At 36.7% G+C, this 19,431-nt stretch overlaps 1 protein-coding gene across 1 annotated transcript; it reads right to left on the bottom strand.

The window, feature by feature from the left end:
- Positions 1-1,214: 1,214 nt before the first annotated feature.
- On the bottom strand, positions 1,215-2,577 carry LOC113311616 (myosin heavy chain, skeletal muscle, adult-like). The gene is made up of 2 exons (XM_026560433.1): positions 1,896-2,577; positions 1,215-1,816 (listed from the first exon to the last, which is right to left on the bottom strand). Exons 1-2 carry the CDS (start codon positions 2,575-2,577, stop codon positions 1,224-1,226), a joined length of 1,275 nt encoding a protein of 424 aa, XP_026416218.1. The 3' UTR covers positions 1,215-1,223.
- Between the last annotated feature and the right edge of the window lie 16,854 nt (positions 2,578-19,431).

Below are 19,431 nucleotides of genomic sequence, written 5' to 3'. Positions count from 1 at the left end.
TGTAAATGAGACAGATTTACGTGGTTCGGCACTAAGGCCTACATCCACGGGGTTTGGTGTTTCACTATGTACTGAATGGTTACAAAGATAGTCGAATGACTTTAGAATATACATAGGTCTGCGGAAGTAGGTGGATTACTTACTCTTCCTATTTCTCTCTCCTATATTCTCCTCTAATTGCTCTCCAAAATGGTCTGCCCCTTCTCTCTTAGTGGAGAGGGGTATTTATAGGGAAGGAACGTGGGCCCCATCTCTGAGGTGCCGTTATAATCTTATCTTCTTGTGCTTTGTGCCTATTACGCAGAGGTCTTCGGCATATGCCGCGGCCTGAGCTTGAACACGAAGGGTTATCCTCGCTTCTTCCACGAGCTGATCGACACGTGTATATCTCTTTGGTATTTAATGCGGGTAGATGGATGTCTGCTCGTGTCAGACAAATGTCTCTTTGTCTGGTCACATCTGTCAGCCGAACTTCCTCTCGGCCGTTGATCTGGGATCTTCCTCGGGATTGGGTGCGTTAATACCCAAGGGGTATTATCTGGTGCTCCTCTGAGCCATCATACCTCTGTGGTCCTCTGTCTCTGACCGTCAGATCTGCTGACCGATGGCATCTTCTGATGAAATGCTTGCTATCATATTTTGGTGTCTCGCTTCGCATGCCTTCCACGTGTCTCTTTCTGTACACGTGGAGGATGATAAAAGGTGTACATACACTTTTATTCGGAAATCAAGAGAAAGAGTGCAATGAGACAAGTATATACTTTTATACTTTGTATTCTTCTGAGAATTACCTCCACGAAATCTCAAAACCCCAAAGGGAAAGGTGGGGATACCTATTCAACAAAGGCAGGAAGATTAATAGGAGCTGAATTGCAACCCGAAAACACATAGACTGAAGACAAAATAAGTAAAGCAATGAAATAATTAACAAGGATAAGACGAAGAAGCATAAAGTCACTTCGGAACTCCACAAAAGAATAAGAGACAAGTATATACTTTTATATTTCGTATTCTTTTGTGCACTATCTCTGCAAGTATATATATACTTGGGAAATATTCGTTTGTTCATAAGTATATATGGAATCGGAAACGATTGGCTTACGAAAATCGATAAATAAGTATACCCAAAAAAATTCAAATATATTAAAAGACAAGAAAATGAAAATTTCAAGTATTCCGCCCCAAGCTTGGGAGCGCCCAGTCTAACAATTGTCAAAGAGTAGTTAAACAGTTACATGATAACAAGCTAAAATAAGATGAGGGAGGGAAAATAAAGATTGCTGCTGAAGAGGAACACCATCGGTAACCTCAATCTTGGGGAGATCCTCACCAGCCTCGCTAGTCTCTGCCCCACGAGCGACAACACCAGCCTCGCCAGCACCCGCACCCTGAGACTGAGAAACGAGAACTGAAGGTTGACGAGAGGAATTCGGGGAAACAGAAGCACCTTTGGAAACCTCTCCTTCTGTCTTTTCGTCCTCCACGTCCTCGTCAAAATCATTGACCTCATTGTTTGAGACGGACCCCTCATCACCTCGTTGCTCATCACCTCGTTTCTCATCATCCGAAAAGACTTCGAGATCAAGGATTGCACGAGGGATCCCGTGACCATCACAAAACTCATTGAAGAGCTTGACCAGGTGGCTTTGAGTATTCTTGCGAGACATCTTCGCAACTTTGGCGGCATCCTTCTCCATCTCGTCCAGATCGGTGTTCAGACCTTCAGCATCCGTTTTAAGGAGAGAAACCTCATTACGGAGGTCATCCCTTTCGCGAGATACGTGAAGAATCTGGTTCTTAAAGTGCTCCTCAGACTCTGCAAATAAGAGGAAAAGTGGATTAGAAACCTAGGAAGGATAATTCAACCAAAAGTTATCTATAAGACCTTAAACTACCTTCCATTTGAAGGATAGTAGAATTCAGAGTTTGTTGAATATCAGAATATAAATGGTCGAGCCTAGAGACTTCAATATTTGCGACTTCGAGTTGGAAATAAGGTTCGGGACACGAGATATCAGAACCTTTGCCTAAACCAATTTCCGAAAAATCCTCGTCAATACGAATAACCACAGATCCTTTACTCTTGCGAAGATCAGTTCGTTTAGCCTGAGTAGATGGTTTGGTGGGCCTCTGATGATGAGGGCCATCAGAGTGAGCAAGAAGAAATTCCACCTTGTTCTTTAGGCATTGGATTTTTTCTTTTAAGCCAGTTACTTCGTTGCGAGCCTTGCGAAGATCACTCTCAGACTTGTCTTTTTTCTTGATCACTCGCTCTTTATCTTCCTCTAAATGTTTATTCAAACTTAACGATGAAGAATGAAGATTTCTTGAAGTGGTAAGAGAATTATTAACTCGTTGAAGCTCAATCCTGAGATTCTCATTCTCGATATGAAGATGATGGTTCAATTCTTCGATACGAGCATAATCAGTAGACAAGCGATCCACTTGGGAAAAGAGAGTTTCAACCTTCTCATTCAGAATTTCGTTTTCGGTGACGTAACTATCATTCTGAGTTGAAAGGTTCAGATTCTCAACACGAGTATCTTCGAGCAGGGTGAACGCTTCGGAAGCATCCATTTGACGTTTCATGCATCGATCTTGACGGGTAGTAGAATAAGAAAATTACTGAAGTAAAAAACTAAGGCAAGGGTTAAACCTATGAAAAAATGGGGGCTTTCTTCGCAGTTCCTCGTTCTTCTGGTCTTGCTTACTGGAATATTCCTTTTCTTCCTTTAACTCCTGAGTCAACTTCTCGATGCGAGCATGAGCAGAATCCAGCTTTTCCCTCGAGATAATCTGGACTCCACCAGAGTAGCCATATAGCGGTTGACCTCCTGCGATTATTCGGTGGCTAAGTACTTATTTTTGTTTCCGATTATATATATTCGGAAATATTCTTTTGATATTAGCACCGAATAAACAGGCCAGAAAAACTATAGGTTACTGAACTTCAAATGACGCATATTCGGTAGGAAATGATCCATCTCTTTTTCCGAATGTTGGTTATTCGGTGGATAGGTACTCAGTTTTATTTCCGATTAAATATAATCGGAAATATTCATTTGATATTAGAACCGAATATACAGGCTAGAAAAACTATAGGTTACTGAACTCCAAATGACGCATATTCGGTAGGACATAATCCATCTCTTTTCCCGAATGTTGGTTATTCGGTGGCTAGGTACTTATTTTTGTTTCCGATTATATATAATCGGAAATATGCATTTGATATTAGAACCGAATATACAGGCCAGAAAAACTATAGGTTACTGAACTCCAAATGACGCATATTCGGTAGGAAATGATCCATCTCTTTTTCCGAATGTTGGTTATTCGGTGGATAGGTAGTCAGTTTTAATGTTTGGAAATTACTACCGAATATACACAATCTATTTACTAAAACTTGGTTTCTTATGTATATAGGCATGGATCTATGACCACTTCCCTATCCTGAAGTTGGCCGGAGAGAACCCGGGGTGGTGCAAAGTCACAAAGAGGCATCAGCCCAAGGTGGCAGTATCAAAGACGGGTAAAAGAACTCGAGCTTCATCGAGCGCTGAAGCTGCTCCAACTGAAGGTGCTCAAACCCGTGGTCGTGCAGGACTGGGAGGTAGTCACGGTCGTAAAGTAAAGAAGAGCAGATAAATAACAATGATTTGTGTTGTACATTCGGAAGTTTGGGTAACTAAGTTAGACAAGTTCAAATGACAATGATTTGTGTGGTACATTCGAAAATTTTGGTAACTAAGTTAACTTCCGATTATTTCAAGTTCAAAATTTGAAAAGTATCAGTTTTTTTCAAATTCTGATTTTTGGGCCATCGTACATTCGGGACTTTACAAAAAAAATTATCCTCCGAATATTACAAGTTCAAAACAAACCATGCCATGGCTCTAGGTGGTTCCAAGGGCCAATATAGAAGGTTAGACAGTCCATATTCGGAAGTTTTGGTAACTAAGTTAACTTCCGATTATTTCAAGTTCAAAATTTGAAAAGTATCAGTTTTTCCCAAATTCTGATTTTTGGGCCATCGTACATTCGGGACTTTACAAAAAAAATTATCCTCCGAATATTACAAGTTCAAAACAAACCATGCCATGGCTCTAGGTGGTTCCAAGGGCCAATATAGAAGGTTAGACAGCCCATATTCGGAAGTTTTGGTAACTAAGTTAACTTCCGATTATTTCAAGTTCAAAACTTGAAAAGTATCAGTTTTTCCCAAATTCTGATTTTTGGGCCATCGTACATTCGGGACTTTACAAAAAAAAATTATCCTACGAATATTACAAGTTCAAAACAAACCATGCCATGGCTCTAGGTGGTTCCAAGGGCCAATATAGAAGGTTAGACAGCCCATATTCGGAAGTTTTGGTAACTAAGTTAACTTCCGATTATTTCAAGTTCAAAATTTGAAAAGTATCAGTTTTTCCCAAATTCTGATTTTTGGGCCATCGTACATTCGGGGCTTTACAAAAAAAATTATCCTCCGAATATTACAAGTTCAAAACAAACCATGCCATGGCTCTAGGTGGTTCCAAGGGCCAATATAGAAGGTTAGACAGCCCATATTCGGAAGTTTTGGTAACTAAGTTAACTTCCGATTATTTCAAGTTCAAAATTTGAAAAGTATCAGTTTTTCCCAAATTCTGATTTTTGGGTCATCGTACATTCGGGACTTTACAAAAAAAATTTATCCTCCGAATATTACAAGTTCAAAACAAACCATGCCATGGCTCTAGGTGGTTCCAAGGGCCAATATAGAAGGTTAGACAACCCATATTCGGAAGTTTGGGTAACTAAGTTTACTTCCGATTATTGCAAGTCCAAAATTTGAAAAGTATCAGTTTTTACCAAATTCTGATTTTTGGGCCATCGTACATTCGTGACTTTACAAAAAAAAATTATCCTCCGAATATTAAAAGTTCAAAACAAACCATGCCATGGTTCTAGGTGGTTCCAAGGGCCAATATAGAAGGTTAGACAACCCATATTCGGAAGTTTGGGTAACTAAGTTTACTTCCGACTATTGCAAGTTCAAAATTTGAAAAGTATCAGTTTTTCCCAAATTCTGATTTTTGGGCCATCGTACATTCGGGACTTTACAAAAAAAAATTATCCTCCGAATATTACAAGTTCAAAACAAACCATGCCATGGCTCTAGGTGGTTCCAAGGGCCAATATAGAAGGTTAGACAACCCATATTCAGAAGTTTGGGTAACTAAGTTTACTTCCGATTATTGCAAGTTCAAAATTTGAAAAGTATCAGTTTTTCCCAAATTCTGATTTTTGGGCCATCGTACATTCGGGACTTTACAAAAAAAATTATCCTCCGAATATTACAAGTTCAAAACAAACCATGCCATGGCTCTAGGTGGTTCCAAGGGCCAATATAGAAGGTTAGACAACCCATATTCGGAAGTTTTGGTAACTAAGTTAACTTCGGATTATTTCAAGTTCAAAATTTGAAAAGTATCAGTTTTTCCCAAATTCTGATTTTTGGGCCATCGTACATTCGGGACTTTACAAAAAAAATGATCCTCCGAATATTACAAGTTTAAAACAAACCATGCCATGGCTCTAGGTGGTTCCAAGGGCCAATATAGAAGGTTAGACATCCCATATTCGGAAGTTTTGGTAACTCAGTTGACTTCCGATTATTTCAAGTTCAAAATTTGAAAAGTATCAGTTTTTCCCAAATTCTGATTTTTGGGACATCGTACATTCGGGACTTTACAAAAAAACTTATCCTCCGAATATTACAAGTTCAAAACAAACCATGTCATGGCTCTAGGTGGTTCCAAGGGACAATATAGAAGGTTAGACAGCCCATATTCGGAAGTTTTGGTAACTGAGTTGACTTCCGATTATTTCAAGTTCAAAATTTGAAAAGTATCAGTTTTTCCCAAATTCTGATTTTTGGGCCATCGTACATTCGGGACTTTACAAAAAAAACTTATCCTCCGAATATTACAAGTTCAAAACAAACCATGTCATGGCTCTAGGTGGTTCCAAGGGCCAATATAGAAGGTTAGACAGCCCATATTCGGAAGTTTTGGTAACTAAGTTAACTTCCGATTATTTCAAGTTCAAAATTTGAAAAGTATCAGTTTTTCCCAAATTCTGATTTTTGGGCCATCGTACATTCGGGACTTTACAAAAAAACTTATCCTCCGAATATTACAAGTTCAAAACAAACCATGTCATGGCTCTAGGTGGTTCCAAGGGCCAATATAGAAGGTTAGACAGCCCATATTCGGAAGTTTTGGTAACTGAGTTGACTTTCGATTATTTCAAGTTCAAAATTTGAAAAGTATCAGTTTTTCCCAAATTCTGATTTTTGGGCCATCGTACATTCGGGACTTTACAAAAAAAATTATCCTCCGAATAATATAGTCGTGTTTAGAAATACCAACCTAATCGGTAGATAAAAATTTAAGTTCGCTACCGAATGTCTTATTCGGAGGGAATACGTGTATCGTTAGCAACCGATTGTAGTGCATCATTGATATGAAACCTCAACGGCCATATTTTCAGAAACCTCAACGGCCATATTTTCAAAAATTAGAGCCGTTGGAACTCTAATCTATATAAGGAGGGTAACCCCTCTCAGTTATTATTGAGTAAAAAATCAGAATGAAAAACCTTTTCAATGGCAAGTCCATCATCAATCGACAACATACTTCGAAGATGTAAGCGAACAACTACATCAATGGCAGCAATGGAAGAAGAACTACAAAAAAGGAACAAACAACCCAAAAAAATTAAACCATCGTTAGTGGCAACGAAGGAGGAGGAAGAGGAAATTGGCATCCTATCTTCTTGGTATTGCTTCGGTATTTCCTATTCGTCTTCCGTACGTACTTATTATTCTTTCCCTCGTGACTCTTTCGCGTCCCACCTCGCTCGCAAATCATTTCAAATCGAGTGTCACTAACATGATTATTTTGAACTACCACGCACATGTTATCTTTTGCCTTGTTCATAAGCCATTCCTATGCCTCCTTCTTACTTCCAAATGTCTAAACGTGCATAAAACAAAACAAATCTAATAAGCATAACCATTTAACATATAAATTTTGAAAAAAAAGAAAAGTAGTAATGAGTATACCAAATCGTTTGCATAGTATAGGGAAGTGTCGGGCCTCAAATAGAAATCATCAACAAACTCTTCAACGGCCTGCATATTAAAGCAACAAATTATTATACAATAATCGGAGGTTATTAAATAAGTAAAACTCCCGAATATACTATATTTGGAATCCTATCGGTTACCCAAAACACCCGATTTATGCAAATGAATGTACACAGTTTACTGAGTGCAAAAAATGATATAATCGGAATCTAAAATATATAGTACAACAGCCGAATATAAATAACCGGAAGATAACTTTAATCGATAAACATCCGATTTTAAAGTTTTCGGAAATTTTATTTTGAGGCCACTGTTATATTCGGCAGTCAAATAATGTTAAACTATTACCGATTGTAAAGGATAAGAATACTGAGTTTTGAAATTTTTTGAGGAATTCGTTTTTGGGGCCATTCGGAGGTAAATAACTCTACATAACTACCGAATGTAGATTTTTTTGGAAAACCAGTTTGGGGTTTTTTCTCATATTCGGCAGTAAACTACTATCTTGGAACTACCGAATATACATATTTGGTACTCAGTGTGTTATATTCGTAAGTTTATTCGAGAAATTATCTACCGAATCTGGGTAGTTCATGACATTCAATGCATGCAATAATCGGTTTCTCTTGTTTACAAAAGCACACAAACGCATGCAAATCGAGTATTTGAGTTTCTTAACACAATACTTGTGTTTTACATGCATCGTTAGCTTCAATATCAGGCGATTCTCCATTTTCTTCCATGAAAGGGTCGTCTAGGTTTTCCTCTCCACAAAAGTTTGGATCATTCAACATATACCCCAAATCGTCTTCTCTAAACGGTCGTGAACCCTCAACATTTTGTTCTGCCATGATTCTCACCTTCTTCTTCATATCCATCCATTTTTGTAGTGATAAAATGGGTTTTCTCTTTTTTCCTTCACATTCTTCTCTATAACTCTAACAACTCAAAAATGAAAAAGAAATGGAAAAAATGAAACAGAAATCATTCTAATACTGCACCGACTACAATCGGAAGTCTGGGTAATATTTTGGCTATGATCGGAGGATAACAATGTTATCATATCCTTCGAATATATAAGGGTAATTTCGCCATTACGAATTACGCGAGATAAGGGCCGGCTACATTTTTCCTTTGGGTGACCTTTTTTTTTTTATTATTGGCCTCTAAATCCTTTTGAGTGGCCCCTAAAAACGCGAGGATATTTAAAAAGAACGATTCTTTGTTTGGTTTTTGAATCACAGCTAGGAGTTTACATGGAAAACGAAACTTTCTGTCGTGCTATCGTGCACTTTATTGCCTTTGGACTCTACCTGCCGATTTTCATATCACGTGAGTAAATAGGCCACTGGATAAGTTAAGGGATCAGGGTATTGGAAACTTCATATAAGAAGAAGAATGCTATGAGTTGTGAGGAAAACGTGAGACATGCAGAGCTGGTCCCTTCGGCCTACACATCAATGGTCGTTGTAGGTTGTAATCACTACAGCCCACGGGAATAAGCAACACCTCATGTGCAAGACTGTGTCTCTTTTATTTCATTGTCTTGTATTATGACATGAAAGCTCTTTAGATTTCAGAGGGTTGTTTACGAGAAAGAAAAAAAAGGAATCATTTATTTTGCAAAATCGAGGATATACTCGCCATACTTTTTAAGGACTGCTGGGCAATGTAGGTCGGGGAATTCAGATCCTAGCTTGATCCGCAGGAGCCATTGGATGAAAGTGGAGAACACTGAACAGCTACGGAGGCATCTCCGAAAATAGTCAGACAGGACTACAAGACAGCACCATTACCAATTGAAAAGACAGCACCATTACCACATCGGAGAAAGAGACGGACCACTAACATCAACTTCTTTATCTTGACCACCTTCAATAGAAGGATCACCTCACCTTTCTCTGAAGCAGGCAACTACGGGATTATGGGGGGCTAAAAAAGAAATTGTATACATCCAAAATGCCGCAAAATTATATAAACTGAGAAATACATTACTTACATGGTGTTTATCGTTTCCTGTATACTAAGGTTCAGGTCAATGACGATATTTTAAATTTGGGTGACAAATATGCATAGTAAAAATTAGTACTATTATAGGAAATGGCAGTTGAACGCTGCCCAAAATTTTTAAATGTAGTTTTCAATATCTTTGTATGGCTTTCACGTAAGATCATGGAATTATGAACCGACATTTCAACACTATGATTTTGTTATTGTTTGCAAAAAGAAAAGAAAAAGAAAGGAAAAAAAAGATTATGGTAATAAATTTTGATATTTGATCTAACTTTTAGTTTCCAAACAGGCCATTATATATTTGTAAACAATATGGGCCAAATAAATTCTTACAACATTGGGGTGGGGCGTGGGAGTAAGTTTCGCCGCTAATTCTAATTCTAACTTAAAAATAAGACGAAACAAACAAAAAAGAAAAAAAGTTTTATCCATTTTTCCATCACTAGTTTCCCTAAATCCCATCCACACCACATAAATCATTATTTGTTTAACTCCTTTTAGGTTAGGTAAGCATAACGTGCCCTATTTTCGGTAACTTCACCATCACTGTCTTCCTTCTTTCCCTCTCCATATAGCTACTAACCTCTGTAACTTCCCTCTTCCCATCTCTAGTAGCATATGGCTACTAACCTCTGTAACATAGGCATGTTGTTGGGATACCAATAAGGATCCTATTAATGCACCACCATAGTAACATCCTCCTTCCGTCCCTAATTAGATGACCTAGTTGTAGTTTGCACAATTTTTAAGACAAGAATGTTAGTAAAACTTAGAAATGATTTATCTCTTAAATCATATCACGGTTTTTCGTAAACTTTATACCGTTGAAAAACTATTTTAAAACACCTACGTAACGAATATAAACATAACTATCAAATTATACATATTTCTTATAATAACAAAAATAGATCATCTATTTATGGGACAAAACTGAAAACCAAATAGGTCATCTAATTAGGGACGGAGGGAGTATATATTACCATCAGTGCATATTGTTAGTACATCTATATTTTTGTAATGATCGAAGTTTTGGTTTCATACCCAAAACGGAAAGAGCCAGAAGTTATCAAAACTATAATCAATCATACAATTGGTGATTCACTTTTACTGGATTTTCCCATTGATCCAACAGGTAAACGAACTAAACATGAGATGTTAAGGGAACATATAATTAGGTCCCGATTCGGTTAAATTAGGTTTTTATTGTAATCAATTATCCCTAATTTAAGTTTAATAATTATATTTAATGGAAATGGATTAGTTGTGTTTAATGATTTCACTAATTCCCAACTCGATGGATTTGGGGGTTGACTATGGAAGAGAGTGAGGTTTTGTTTACCCAGATTAAAAGAGTTATACAAAATATTGGTTGTGAGATGGGATGGAAATTAGGAAAAGTGGGGATGGGAAATAGATAAAACCAAAAAAAACAACAACAACGTTACAATGAAAATTAGAACAGCGGTCACATGAATACATTAACTAATGGGCTAATTATAATTTTTACCAAGACTAATCATTAACTAATGGGCTAATTATAATTTTTACTCGGGCTGTCCCAAACAGGTTATCCCACATACCTCTGTCCCTCGGAGCATGTGTCTAGAACAACTCGACTTTATTAGAAGGTGTCATAGTCCCATGATCCTCTTATTGAGAAGTAAAAGTATCATGAGGGATACCTCAAAACCCTCATCAGCACGAGCATCGTCCAAAGGATCATCCACTGGAATGACATCATAATCGAAAATGTCCAAGGAGGAAAACTTAATGTCTCTGGCACAAGTATCCACTGCAGAAAGGGTTCCTTCGTCAACATCAATTACAACTTTGTCCTTGGCTGCCACGCGAGAAGAACTAGATTCATCAGCCGGCTTTCCTCGCTGGAAAAATAAAATAGATCAGATGTTAAGTTATAAACATGGGCATATCTGGGATAAGCAAAGACAATATTTTATGCCTTAGAATCTTCAATAGTTCGGAGGGTTTGGACCTTACGCCTTCGAAAAGTCGCATTATCATCCCAACTCAACATCCATGGTTTGTATGTAGGATAACGAGAATGCATTATTGGAAAAGTTATGAATATATTGTCAATGTCATCCCACCTTAGGACCCAAGGACAACAACTCGCAGAGCACACATGAACCATTTAGGAGCGTTAGTCTTCTGAAGAGAGTTACATATTACTGGGATTAGAAGGAGGGTCCAGATTAGTCAGGAGAATGAGACTGTTCGAATCATGGCGACGTCGGGAAACCCTACACCATAACCTCTAACTTTCCGGACTTGTCTTGGGACACCAATAGCTCTCCACGAAGTTAACAGGAGTATATAATTCGAACTTCTCAGGCACAAATTCGTTATTCTCTTGATTATTATGGAGACCTTGAATTGGACGAGCACATTCTCGCATGAGATGCCAAAAGAGTCCAGAATGTTGGAACACAACCCACTGGGGTTTTTTAGGAACAAGGGACTAATGCTGGAAAGGATCGAGCGGACAACATAAAAGAAGACGGAAACTCGCATCCAAATGGCCTGTGGTGATGAATATATCGTTCGCAAACCAAGGATGCTCAGCGAGTTCCTTTATCAGAACACCAGATAGTCTATCTATATGGGAGATGGTGACCTCAAAGCGAGTCAGACGATGCCTAACCTTCAAATCCTAGAAAAATTTATCATCATTCATAGACTTACCAGAGTAATGCTAGGTTGAACCCACAAGTTTTTATATCTCAAGTTTGTTGTCAATATAAGATGATCAAAACTATATCTTGATTTTTAGTCTACTAAGTCGAGTATCGAGCTAGGTTAGAATTTGGTAGTTGAATATCAGATATCACCCTCGAAGATTGAAGATCAACGAAGACATTTGGAGAATTTCATCAACAAGGTATGTGAAGACTGAACCATTCTATTTTACTCACCATCTTACCATTCTATCTTTTGAGACTATATCGTATGACTTCTAGTAGATTTATTGCAAAGAAGACATTTCGAGTCAAGATTGTCTTCTTAAACATCTCGAAATATGATTCAACCATTGGATGTTCAAAGGTCCTTAAAAATATTAGTTCAAAACAATTTATTGCTCAAAAATTAATTTGTGGATCATTTGAAAATAGCCCAAGCAATGATTCTATCATTTGGGATTGTTTTAAACTTCAAAAGAGAGAGATTCGGAACTTCTGTTATTTCGACTCAGGCAATGTTGGCGAACCAATTCGCAAACTATGGATTGGTATACATGAAGCTTGGAAAACCAGTTCGCAAACCTTAAGTTTAAAAGGGGACTATTCACGAACTGTGGTGATCTAATTTTTTTTATGTTGGTGGAACAAGGATGACGGTTGGCGAACCGGGTTCACGAACGTGTCTATCTGAGTTTACGAGCCGAGTAGGATTGGTGAACCCGTTACACGAATCATTGCACGCTAACTCGTGAACTGCCTTTACGGTTCACAAACCATTTCATCACCTAGTAAAAGTTTAGCATATGCTAAAAGGGTTTTTTTTTTAAATATGTTTAGCATTGCTATGACTCTCATAAACACCTCTAAGACATTATTGATCACTAAAATACTTGTGTATGTGTATCATGATTAAATTCTTAAGAGCTTAAATAAATATCAAATTGCTTATAGTTCATAAGACATATTTTCCATAACAGTCATTATACACGGTTCCGTAACCGGACCACGGTGTATATTCCTATACGTGATTTCAAGACTAACTCTCATATACTTATTTAAAACCCTAATTAGAGATTCATATTAACAGAGAAAGTGTTTTCTTGAATCTCAAGTTATCTTAGCTTAGATTCTAATAAACCCTCAATCTTGAATATCTATAAATAGAGATGCTCTTTCAACTGGGAAATCCAATCCTTGACACTTTGTGTCCTGGTTGATAGGTAGAGTCGTCCTCAACTGACATAGGTTTCCTCTGAGAAACATAATTAGGTCTACGGCTAAAAAACTTCACTTTGGGGATTCGTGAAGCCAGGTCCGACTATTTTTTATCTTGATAGTTCGCATATCCTGATCTTGCTTTTCTGTTATCGAGGTTCTCGTAATATCTTTTGGTAAAGATAGATAGTAATAATAAAGTTCTCTTCGTCTCAGACTTTGTGATTCCTTAAGATAGATATTCGAAAACTATTCTTAATTGATAAGTTGAAGATTGTTCTATAAAGGTAGAAAAAAATCCATGCTTCTCATCTAAGTGAGTGTAAATGTTCCGGATTTGTGAGGTTTGCTAGCTTTGTCTATCGTAAACAATTTCCAAGCCTTGATCTAAAGGGAAATCAAATAGGTTTATCTGTTAGAGGAAGATTGGTATCAAAAGTTTTCATGTAGGTTGAAGTAACTCTTAGGTTATAAAGGAGGTTAGCTAATTGAATCAATTGCGTAGAGCCTTGCAAGGTTCAAGAGACATAAGGAGCACGAATGTAACTGAATCGCTTGGAGGGTAAATTTGGTCTCGAATGTATTCCAGTATGAAATCTTATAGTAGGCTAGTGTCTGTAGCGGCTTAATTTAGTTTAGTATTCAAATCAGGACGTGGTCCCGGGTTTTTTATTCTATTGCGGTTTCCTCGTTAACAAAATTTCTGGTGTCTTGTATTTTCCCCTTTTGCGTATTATATTGTTTATCTTTATAATAGGATTTACACAAGTAGTACGTATTTAATCTTACTAGATACGTCCGTATAATTGTGATCAATTACGAGATGTGTTTCTTGTAGAATTCGTATCTTGAAAGATAGATAACAAGTTTCATACTTGGAAGAATTCCGATTGAATTATTTGGATATGACTAGATTGATCTTGGATATTTATTTTTGAGGTCGTCCAAGTACTCTTCTTAACAATCAGGTTCACAGACTCCTTGGTCCAGACTCTCTGATTGAGAAGAGATAGATGAAAAAGCGGGGGTCTAACAATCTCACCCAATATTTCGCTTAGCAATTTGTATGGACTAACTCCAATATACTTTTAAGATAATCAACTAGACAGTCAGACTCAATCTTAATAATAAGTATATCAAAGAGTTATATCTCAATCTCTCAATTCAATCCGCAATCAAACAAACAATAATTTGCCAGCCCTATTGAATATAAGAGAGATAACTTCAACGGTACCAAAGACCAATGTTCAAGGATCAATCAATTTCAATCAACAACCAAGGGTTGGATTTCCAATTGATTGATTCAAGGCACAACCTGTGATATTTCAATTATATAACAAAATATAATGCGAAAAAGAAATAAGACAGACACCAGAAGTTTTGTTAACGAGGAAACAACAAATGCAGAAAATCCCCGGGACCTAGTCCAGATTGAACATCATACTGTATTAAGCCACTGTAGACACTAGCCTACTACAAACTAACTTCGGTTTGGACTGTAATTGAACCTCAATCCATCTCACACTAATTCAAGGTAAAGTTGTGCTCCCTACGTCTCTGATTCCACCATGATACTACGCACTTGGTTCCCTTAGTTGATCTCACCCACAACTAAGAGTTGCTACGACCCAAAGTCGAAGACTTTAATAAACAAATCTATCTCACACAGAAAAGTCTATAGGAATAGATAAATCTGTCTCCCACAGAAATACCTACGGGTTTTGTTCCGTTTTTTGATAAATCAAGGTGAACAGGAACCAATTGATATACCGGACTTATATTCCCGAAGAACATCCTAGAAATATCAATCACCTCACAATAATCTTAATCGACTAGCAAAACAAGATATTGTGGAATCACAAACGATGAGACGAAGGTGTTTGTGACTACTTTACTATCTTGCCTATCGGAGATATAAATCTCAAGACAATCTTACGATTTTACTCAATCACGATAGAGACAACAAGATTAGATCACGCAACTACAGAGAAAATAGTGGGTTTGGCTTCACAATCCCAATGAAGTCTTTAAGTAGTTAACCTACAGGGTCCCGAGAGAAACCTAAGGTTAAAGGAGAATCGACTCTAGCTTATACAACTAGTATCACACAGGAGGTGTGGGGATCAGGTTTCCCAGTTGCTAGAGTTCTCCTTTATATAGTCTCCAAATCAGGGTTTGCAATCTAAGTTACCTTGGTAACAAAGCATTCAATATTCACCGTTAGATGAAAACCTTATTATATTCAAGCTAATATCTTTCAACCGTTAGATCGAACTTAGCTTGTTATACACAAATGAAATGTAACTTCATTAAGGTTTGAGTAACCGTACCTAAACGTGTACACTTAGTTGGTTCAACAATAGTTAACCAATGGTTAGCCATATGAGCACTTTCATATCAACCTTATTCATCTTCACCATAACTAGTTCAAATGACTCAAATAAACTAGTTATAGAGTTGTTCAATTGCTTAGATCTCATAGACATATACAAGACACAATCGAAGAAAAATCGGTTTTGATTCACTCGAATCGATTCATCAACATTATAGCCACGGTTTGCAAAGATCGCATTCCTTAATATATAAATGTTTTAGTTCATAAGCAAACCGATTTTAGAAAGTAACCTACCTAAGTATGCGAACAGGTACAAGTACTTAAGTAACCAGATTGAGTTTGATTTCACTTTCAAACTCCAGCAGAAATTCGCGGACGTGAACTTTCTGCTAGTACGCGTACGGGTACGCATACTCTCCCGGATTTCCTAGAACCGCCAGTACGCGTACGGGTACACATACTTTGGGTTCCCGGTTTGGACTTTTACACAAATGTGAAAACACACCATGTTTATATCCAAAGATGGTTACATGTTTTAAACTCTCATTTCAATCATTGAAACTTTCTTAGAGGATGTTATATAGTTGTTATTCACAAACTATTTTTCATTAAAGCGATTTTTAAGTTATTGAAATAATAAACATGACTTTTGTCACGAGTAAAGATGAACTTGGTCAAAGCGAAAGCTTACCAACACATATTTCGAGAAATAGATAAGCGAGATAAACTCGGCTCGAAATAGCAAATGTGTATAATTGAAGCCTATATCGCAATACGACTTTTGTCTCAAGATAGGAGATAGAATAAATAGACTTTTGAGTGATAGATAAGTTCATGTCTCCACATACCTTTTTGTCGATGAAGTTCCATCAGTTCCTTAAGTAGTTCTTCGTCTTTGCATGATGAACGCCGTGGAGTCTAGAGTTCAACTACACTTACTATCCTAGTCCGAGACTTAGCTATAAGTAGATTAGAAATCAAGACTTATAGTTTTGGCAACTAAACTTGACAAACAAGCTTGAGATAGCAACGCTTGCGAGTTCAACCGAGCAGTGATCTAACAATCTCCCCCTTTGTCAATTTTAGTGACAAAACTATCAATACATATGGAATACAAAATAAATAAACTTTATAGCTTCTCATCCAAATGCTTGATCTCCTTGGTTCTTCAACATTACTCGAAATCTTCGTCACTTCCAAGTACTCCAATGATTCCAAAGGTATTCAATTCAGCATCATCGTTGTTGAAGATCCGTAGCCATAACAATGAGAAAAAATAGCTCTCAGTCATTGTTATACAGTGTCGTAGTATTATTACACGGCATCAAAGTTCAATTGTTTCACAACTTTGACAACAATACTATGGTGATATGTATCACTCCCCCTTAGTCAATACTCCATGTCACATGAAAACCACTCCCCCTTACATAAGGATCCGAAAACCATATGTATTTTTAGTGTGAACCACACATAAATTCTCCCCCTTTTTGTCAATAAAATTGGCAAAGTAACGAAAACTAGTAGGATCCTAATGAAATTTCCATAGACACACTTCATGACCAAAAGAAAGCACATATCAACTTTTTAGATGCAATCATATAGCCGAAACTAAATGCATTCATCAAGGAGTTTATAAAGATACAAGATAACCCCTAAAATATTCCACACCCGCATTCCTCACAAATATTTGGAAATTAAGCACAAGTTCAACTAAGAACTCTCCCCCATAAAATGTCATTCCCGAGAGAACAACAAGAGCGATCTTACTTTCACAAGAAAAGAAGGATTTCTTTGGACATTAACAAATCACATGAAACATGAATTTGTATCCAAAAATCTCAATTAAATTAACCACAAGAGAACCTATGATTAATTTAATCGGAAATGCTCAAATAAGAGAACTTACGGAGACGCACAGTATATACATAAAAAATATGGATCAGGGAAGATCAATACTGCGGAAAAAACAAAGATTCATTCTATTCTTCATCACTATTTGCACAATGACGTATAATAGACATAATATCAACAACCTAAACACCCAATCACATCTCTCACACCATGTCGTAAATAGAAATACTAGATTCCCGAATTAACTTACACATAATTTGATAAATTCACAAAGGCTTTTTTTCGTGGAATTTTGTGGGTATGGGTCGACTATATATAAAGCATTAGAAATTTTTGATTTTGATGTTGCATTTTCCTTCGAGGCTTTAGTTGATTTCTTTGATACTCTTTTTTATTTCTTGCAATGCTGGGTTTTGTATTTTTGTTTTTTAATTTATTTTGGTTATTATTTTGTACATACCCATCGATTGGAACTAATAATGGCAGTAAGGTTTCCTGAGTACCGGTGAAGGATCCTGAGTACCGGTTTGGAGAAATTTGGTTCTTTTGAAGCATCATGGTAAGGAGAAACAATTTATTTCAATGTATTTCGTTCCTTTGCTAAGCAATAGGGATCTCTTTGCTTTATACTCCATTGGTACGTCAACACTAATGGATTATAGTAAACTTCGTTTTACTATGAATCGCAAGATTAGTACTCAAAAACGGATCGACCTTTTAGGTATTTTCCTTTAGACCCATCCCCTGGTATTGCTTCTGATCGACTTCTCCCTGATCTCTTTTGCATACTATTATTTGTTTTTGTCTTTCTATATATGTATTTATCGATATATGTATATGACTAAGGTTTATTTTGATGGTGCAAACAGATCAATGCTACGAAAAAAGGCTAACAGAGGATAAATTATGTAAATCGTCATAAGATGTTCACTACATTATCTATATGTATAATTCTGAATTGTTGGAAAAAATCCAATAACATTGAATTTGGGAGTCCTCAGGATCTGGGGTTAATGGTTAAACTTTTATGTCGTTTTATTTTGCAGGTGAATAGAGGGGAATTGTTTATCCTTTCCAAACGATGATTTTATTTTCCAGGCTCATAATATTCATATGTTTATGCAGGTCAATCCTGCTGTAATAAGAAACTTTAAAGTGTTTTGTTTTGTGGAACAGATAAAATTGGAAAATGTATGAGGATATTTATTACAACTGGTCTATCTTTGGGCATGATACCTTATGCAATTAAGGCTTTGCATACCATTTGATGTTAGTACAATTCTGGATTTGCTCCTTTTTCCTCTTTATATTTTTACCTTCTACAGTTAGGTGTTTATGAATCTTCACTTCGATGTTCTGGTTTCATGGAACTTCTGATTCCATGAAATCCATTTGTGTGTAACTCTTACTTTAATGACAAAATTATTTGTTTTTTTTTCTTTTCCTTTTACTATTTCAATGTAATTGTTAGTATATTTCGATTGGCTTGACCTTTATATGTGTAGTCGATTTAGGGTCCTTCTCTTTGAATTCTCTTTGACGGACTATACATCATGAAACTTAAAGGTAAGACCCATTCCTTAATGTGTTTTGTTTTCTTCTTATTGTTATTTAAAAATTAATCTTTGATAGTAGTAACTCGGAAAATTCAGTTGGGAAAGTGGTAGAAATTTTGGAGAGGAGAAGTGTTGTGTATGATAATAGAGCACGGAGATACGGATTTGTACATAAAGTTTTGGTCTAGAAACTAACCATTGTCAACATCAAGATTTTGGACCAATTAAGGTCACGTGATTTCTTAGAGCCAAGAGGTCTTCTGGTGGTCAAACTTCATGATTATGGTTTAATGGATAGAAAAATCTTAATTTAATTACTTTGATCCCTTTAGCAAAAATTTTCTGCCTACAAAGATCTAGACTTCATTGATATGTAGAAGTTGAGAACATTAGATCATTTTTTATAATTTGAGATGTAATGTACTAATGTCAGACGTAGTATGGGAAAATGCATCATAATTACAAGCATGGAGTGTAGTTCTCGAATACAAAAAAGGGTGAACCAGTTGAAATTCACGTTTGTTTGAGTATGAAGACGTGGAGTGGGTTGATCCACATTGTTGGTTAAAATTGTTCTGATTGTTTTGGTCATGCTTTGTGTTTTTTCAGGTGTAATCAGTGAAAACAGAT

This window comes from Papaver somniferum, chromosome 9, assembly GCF_003573695.1.
Source record: "Papaver somniferum cultivar HN1 chromosome 9, ASM357369v1, whole genome shotgun sequence".
NCBI lineage: Eukaryota > Viridiplantae > Streptophyta > Magnoliopsida > Ranunculales > Papaveraceae > Papaver > Papaver somniferum.
This window is presented reverse-complemented; position numbering and strand designations above follow the sequence as displayed.

Excerpts from the sequence above, each read along its gene's own strand:
- LOC113311616 (XM_026560433.1), bottom strand. The coding sequence starts at position 2,577 with ATGGATGCTTCCGAAGCGTTCACCCTGCTCGAAGATACTCGTGTTGAG. Across the intron at positions 1,817-1,895 it reads TACTATCCTTCAAATGGAAG|AGTCTGAGGAGCACTTTAAG; the intron begins GTAGTTTAAGGT and ends TCTTATTTGCAG.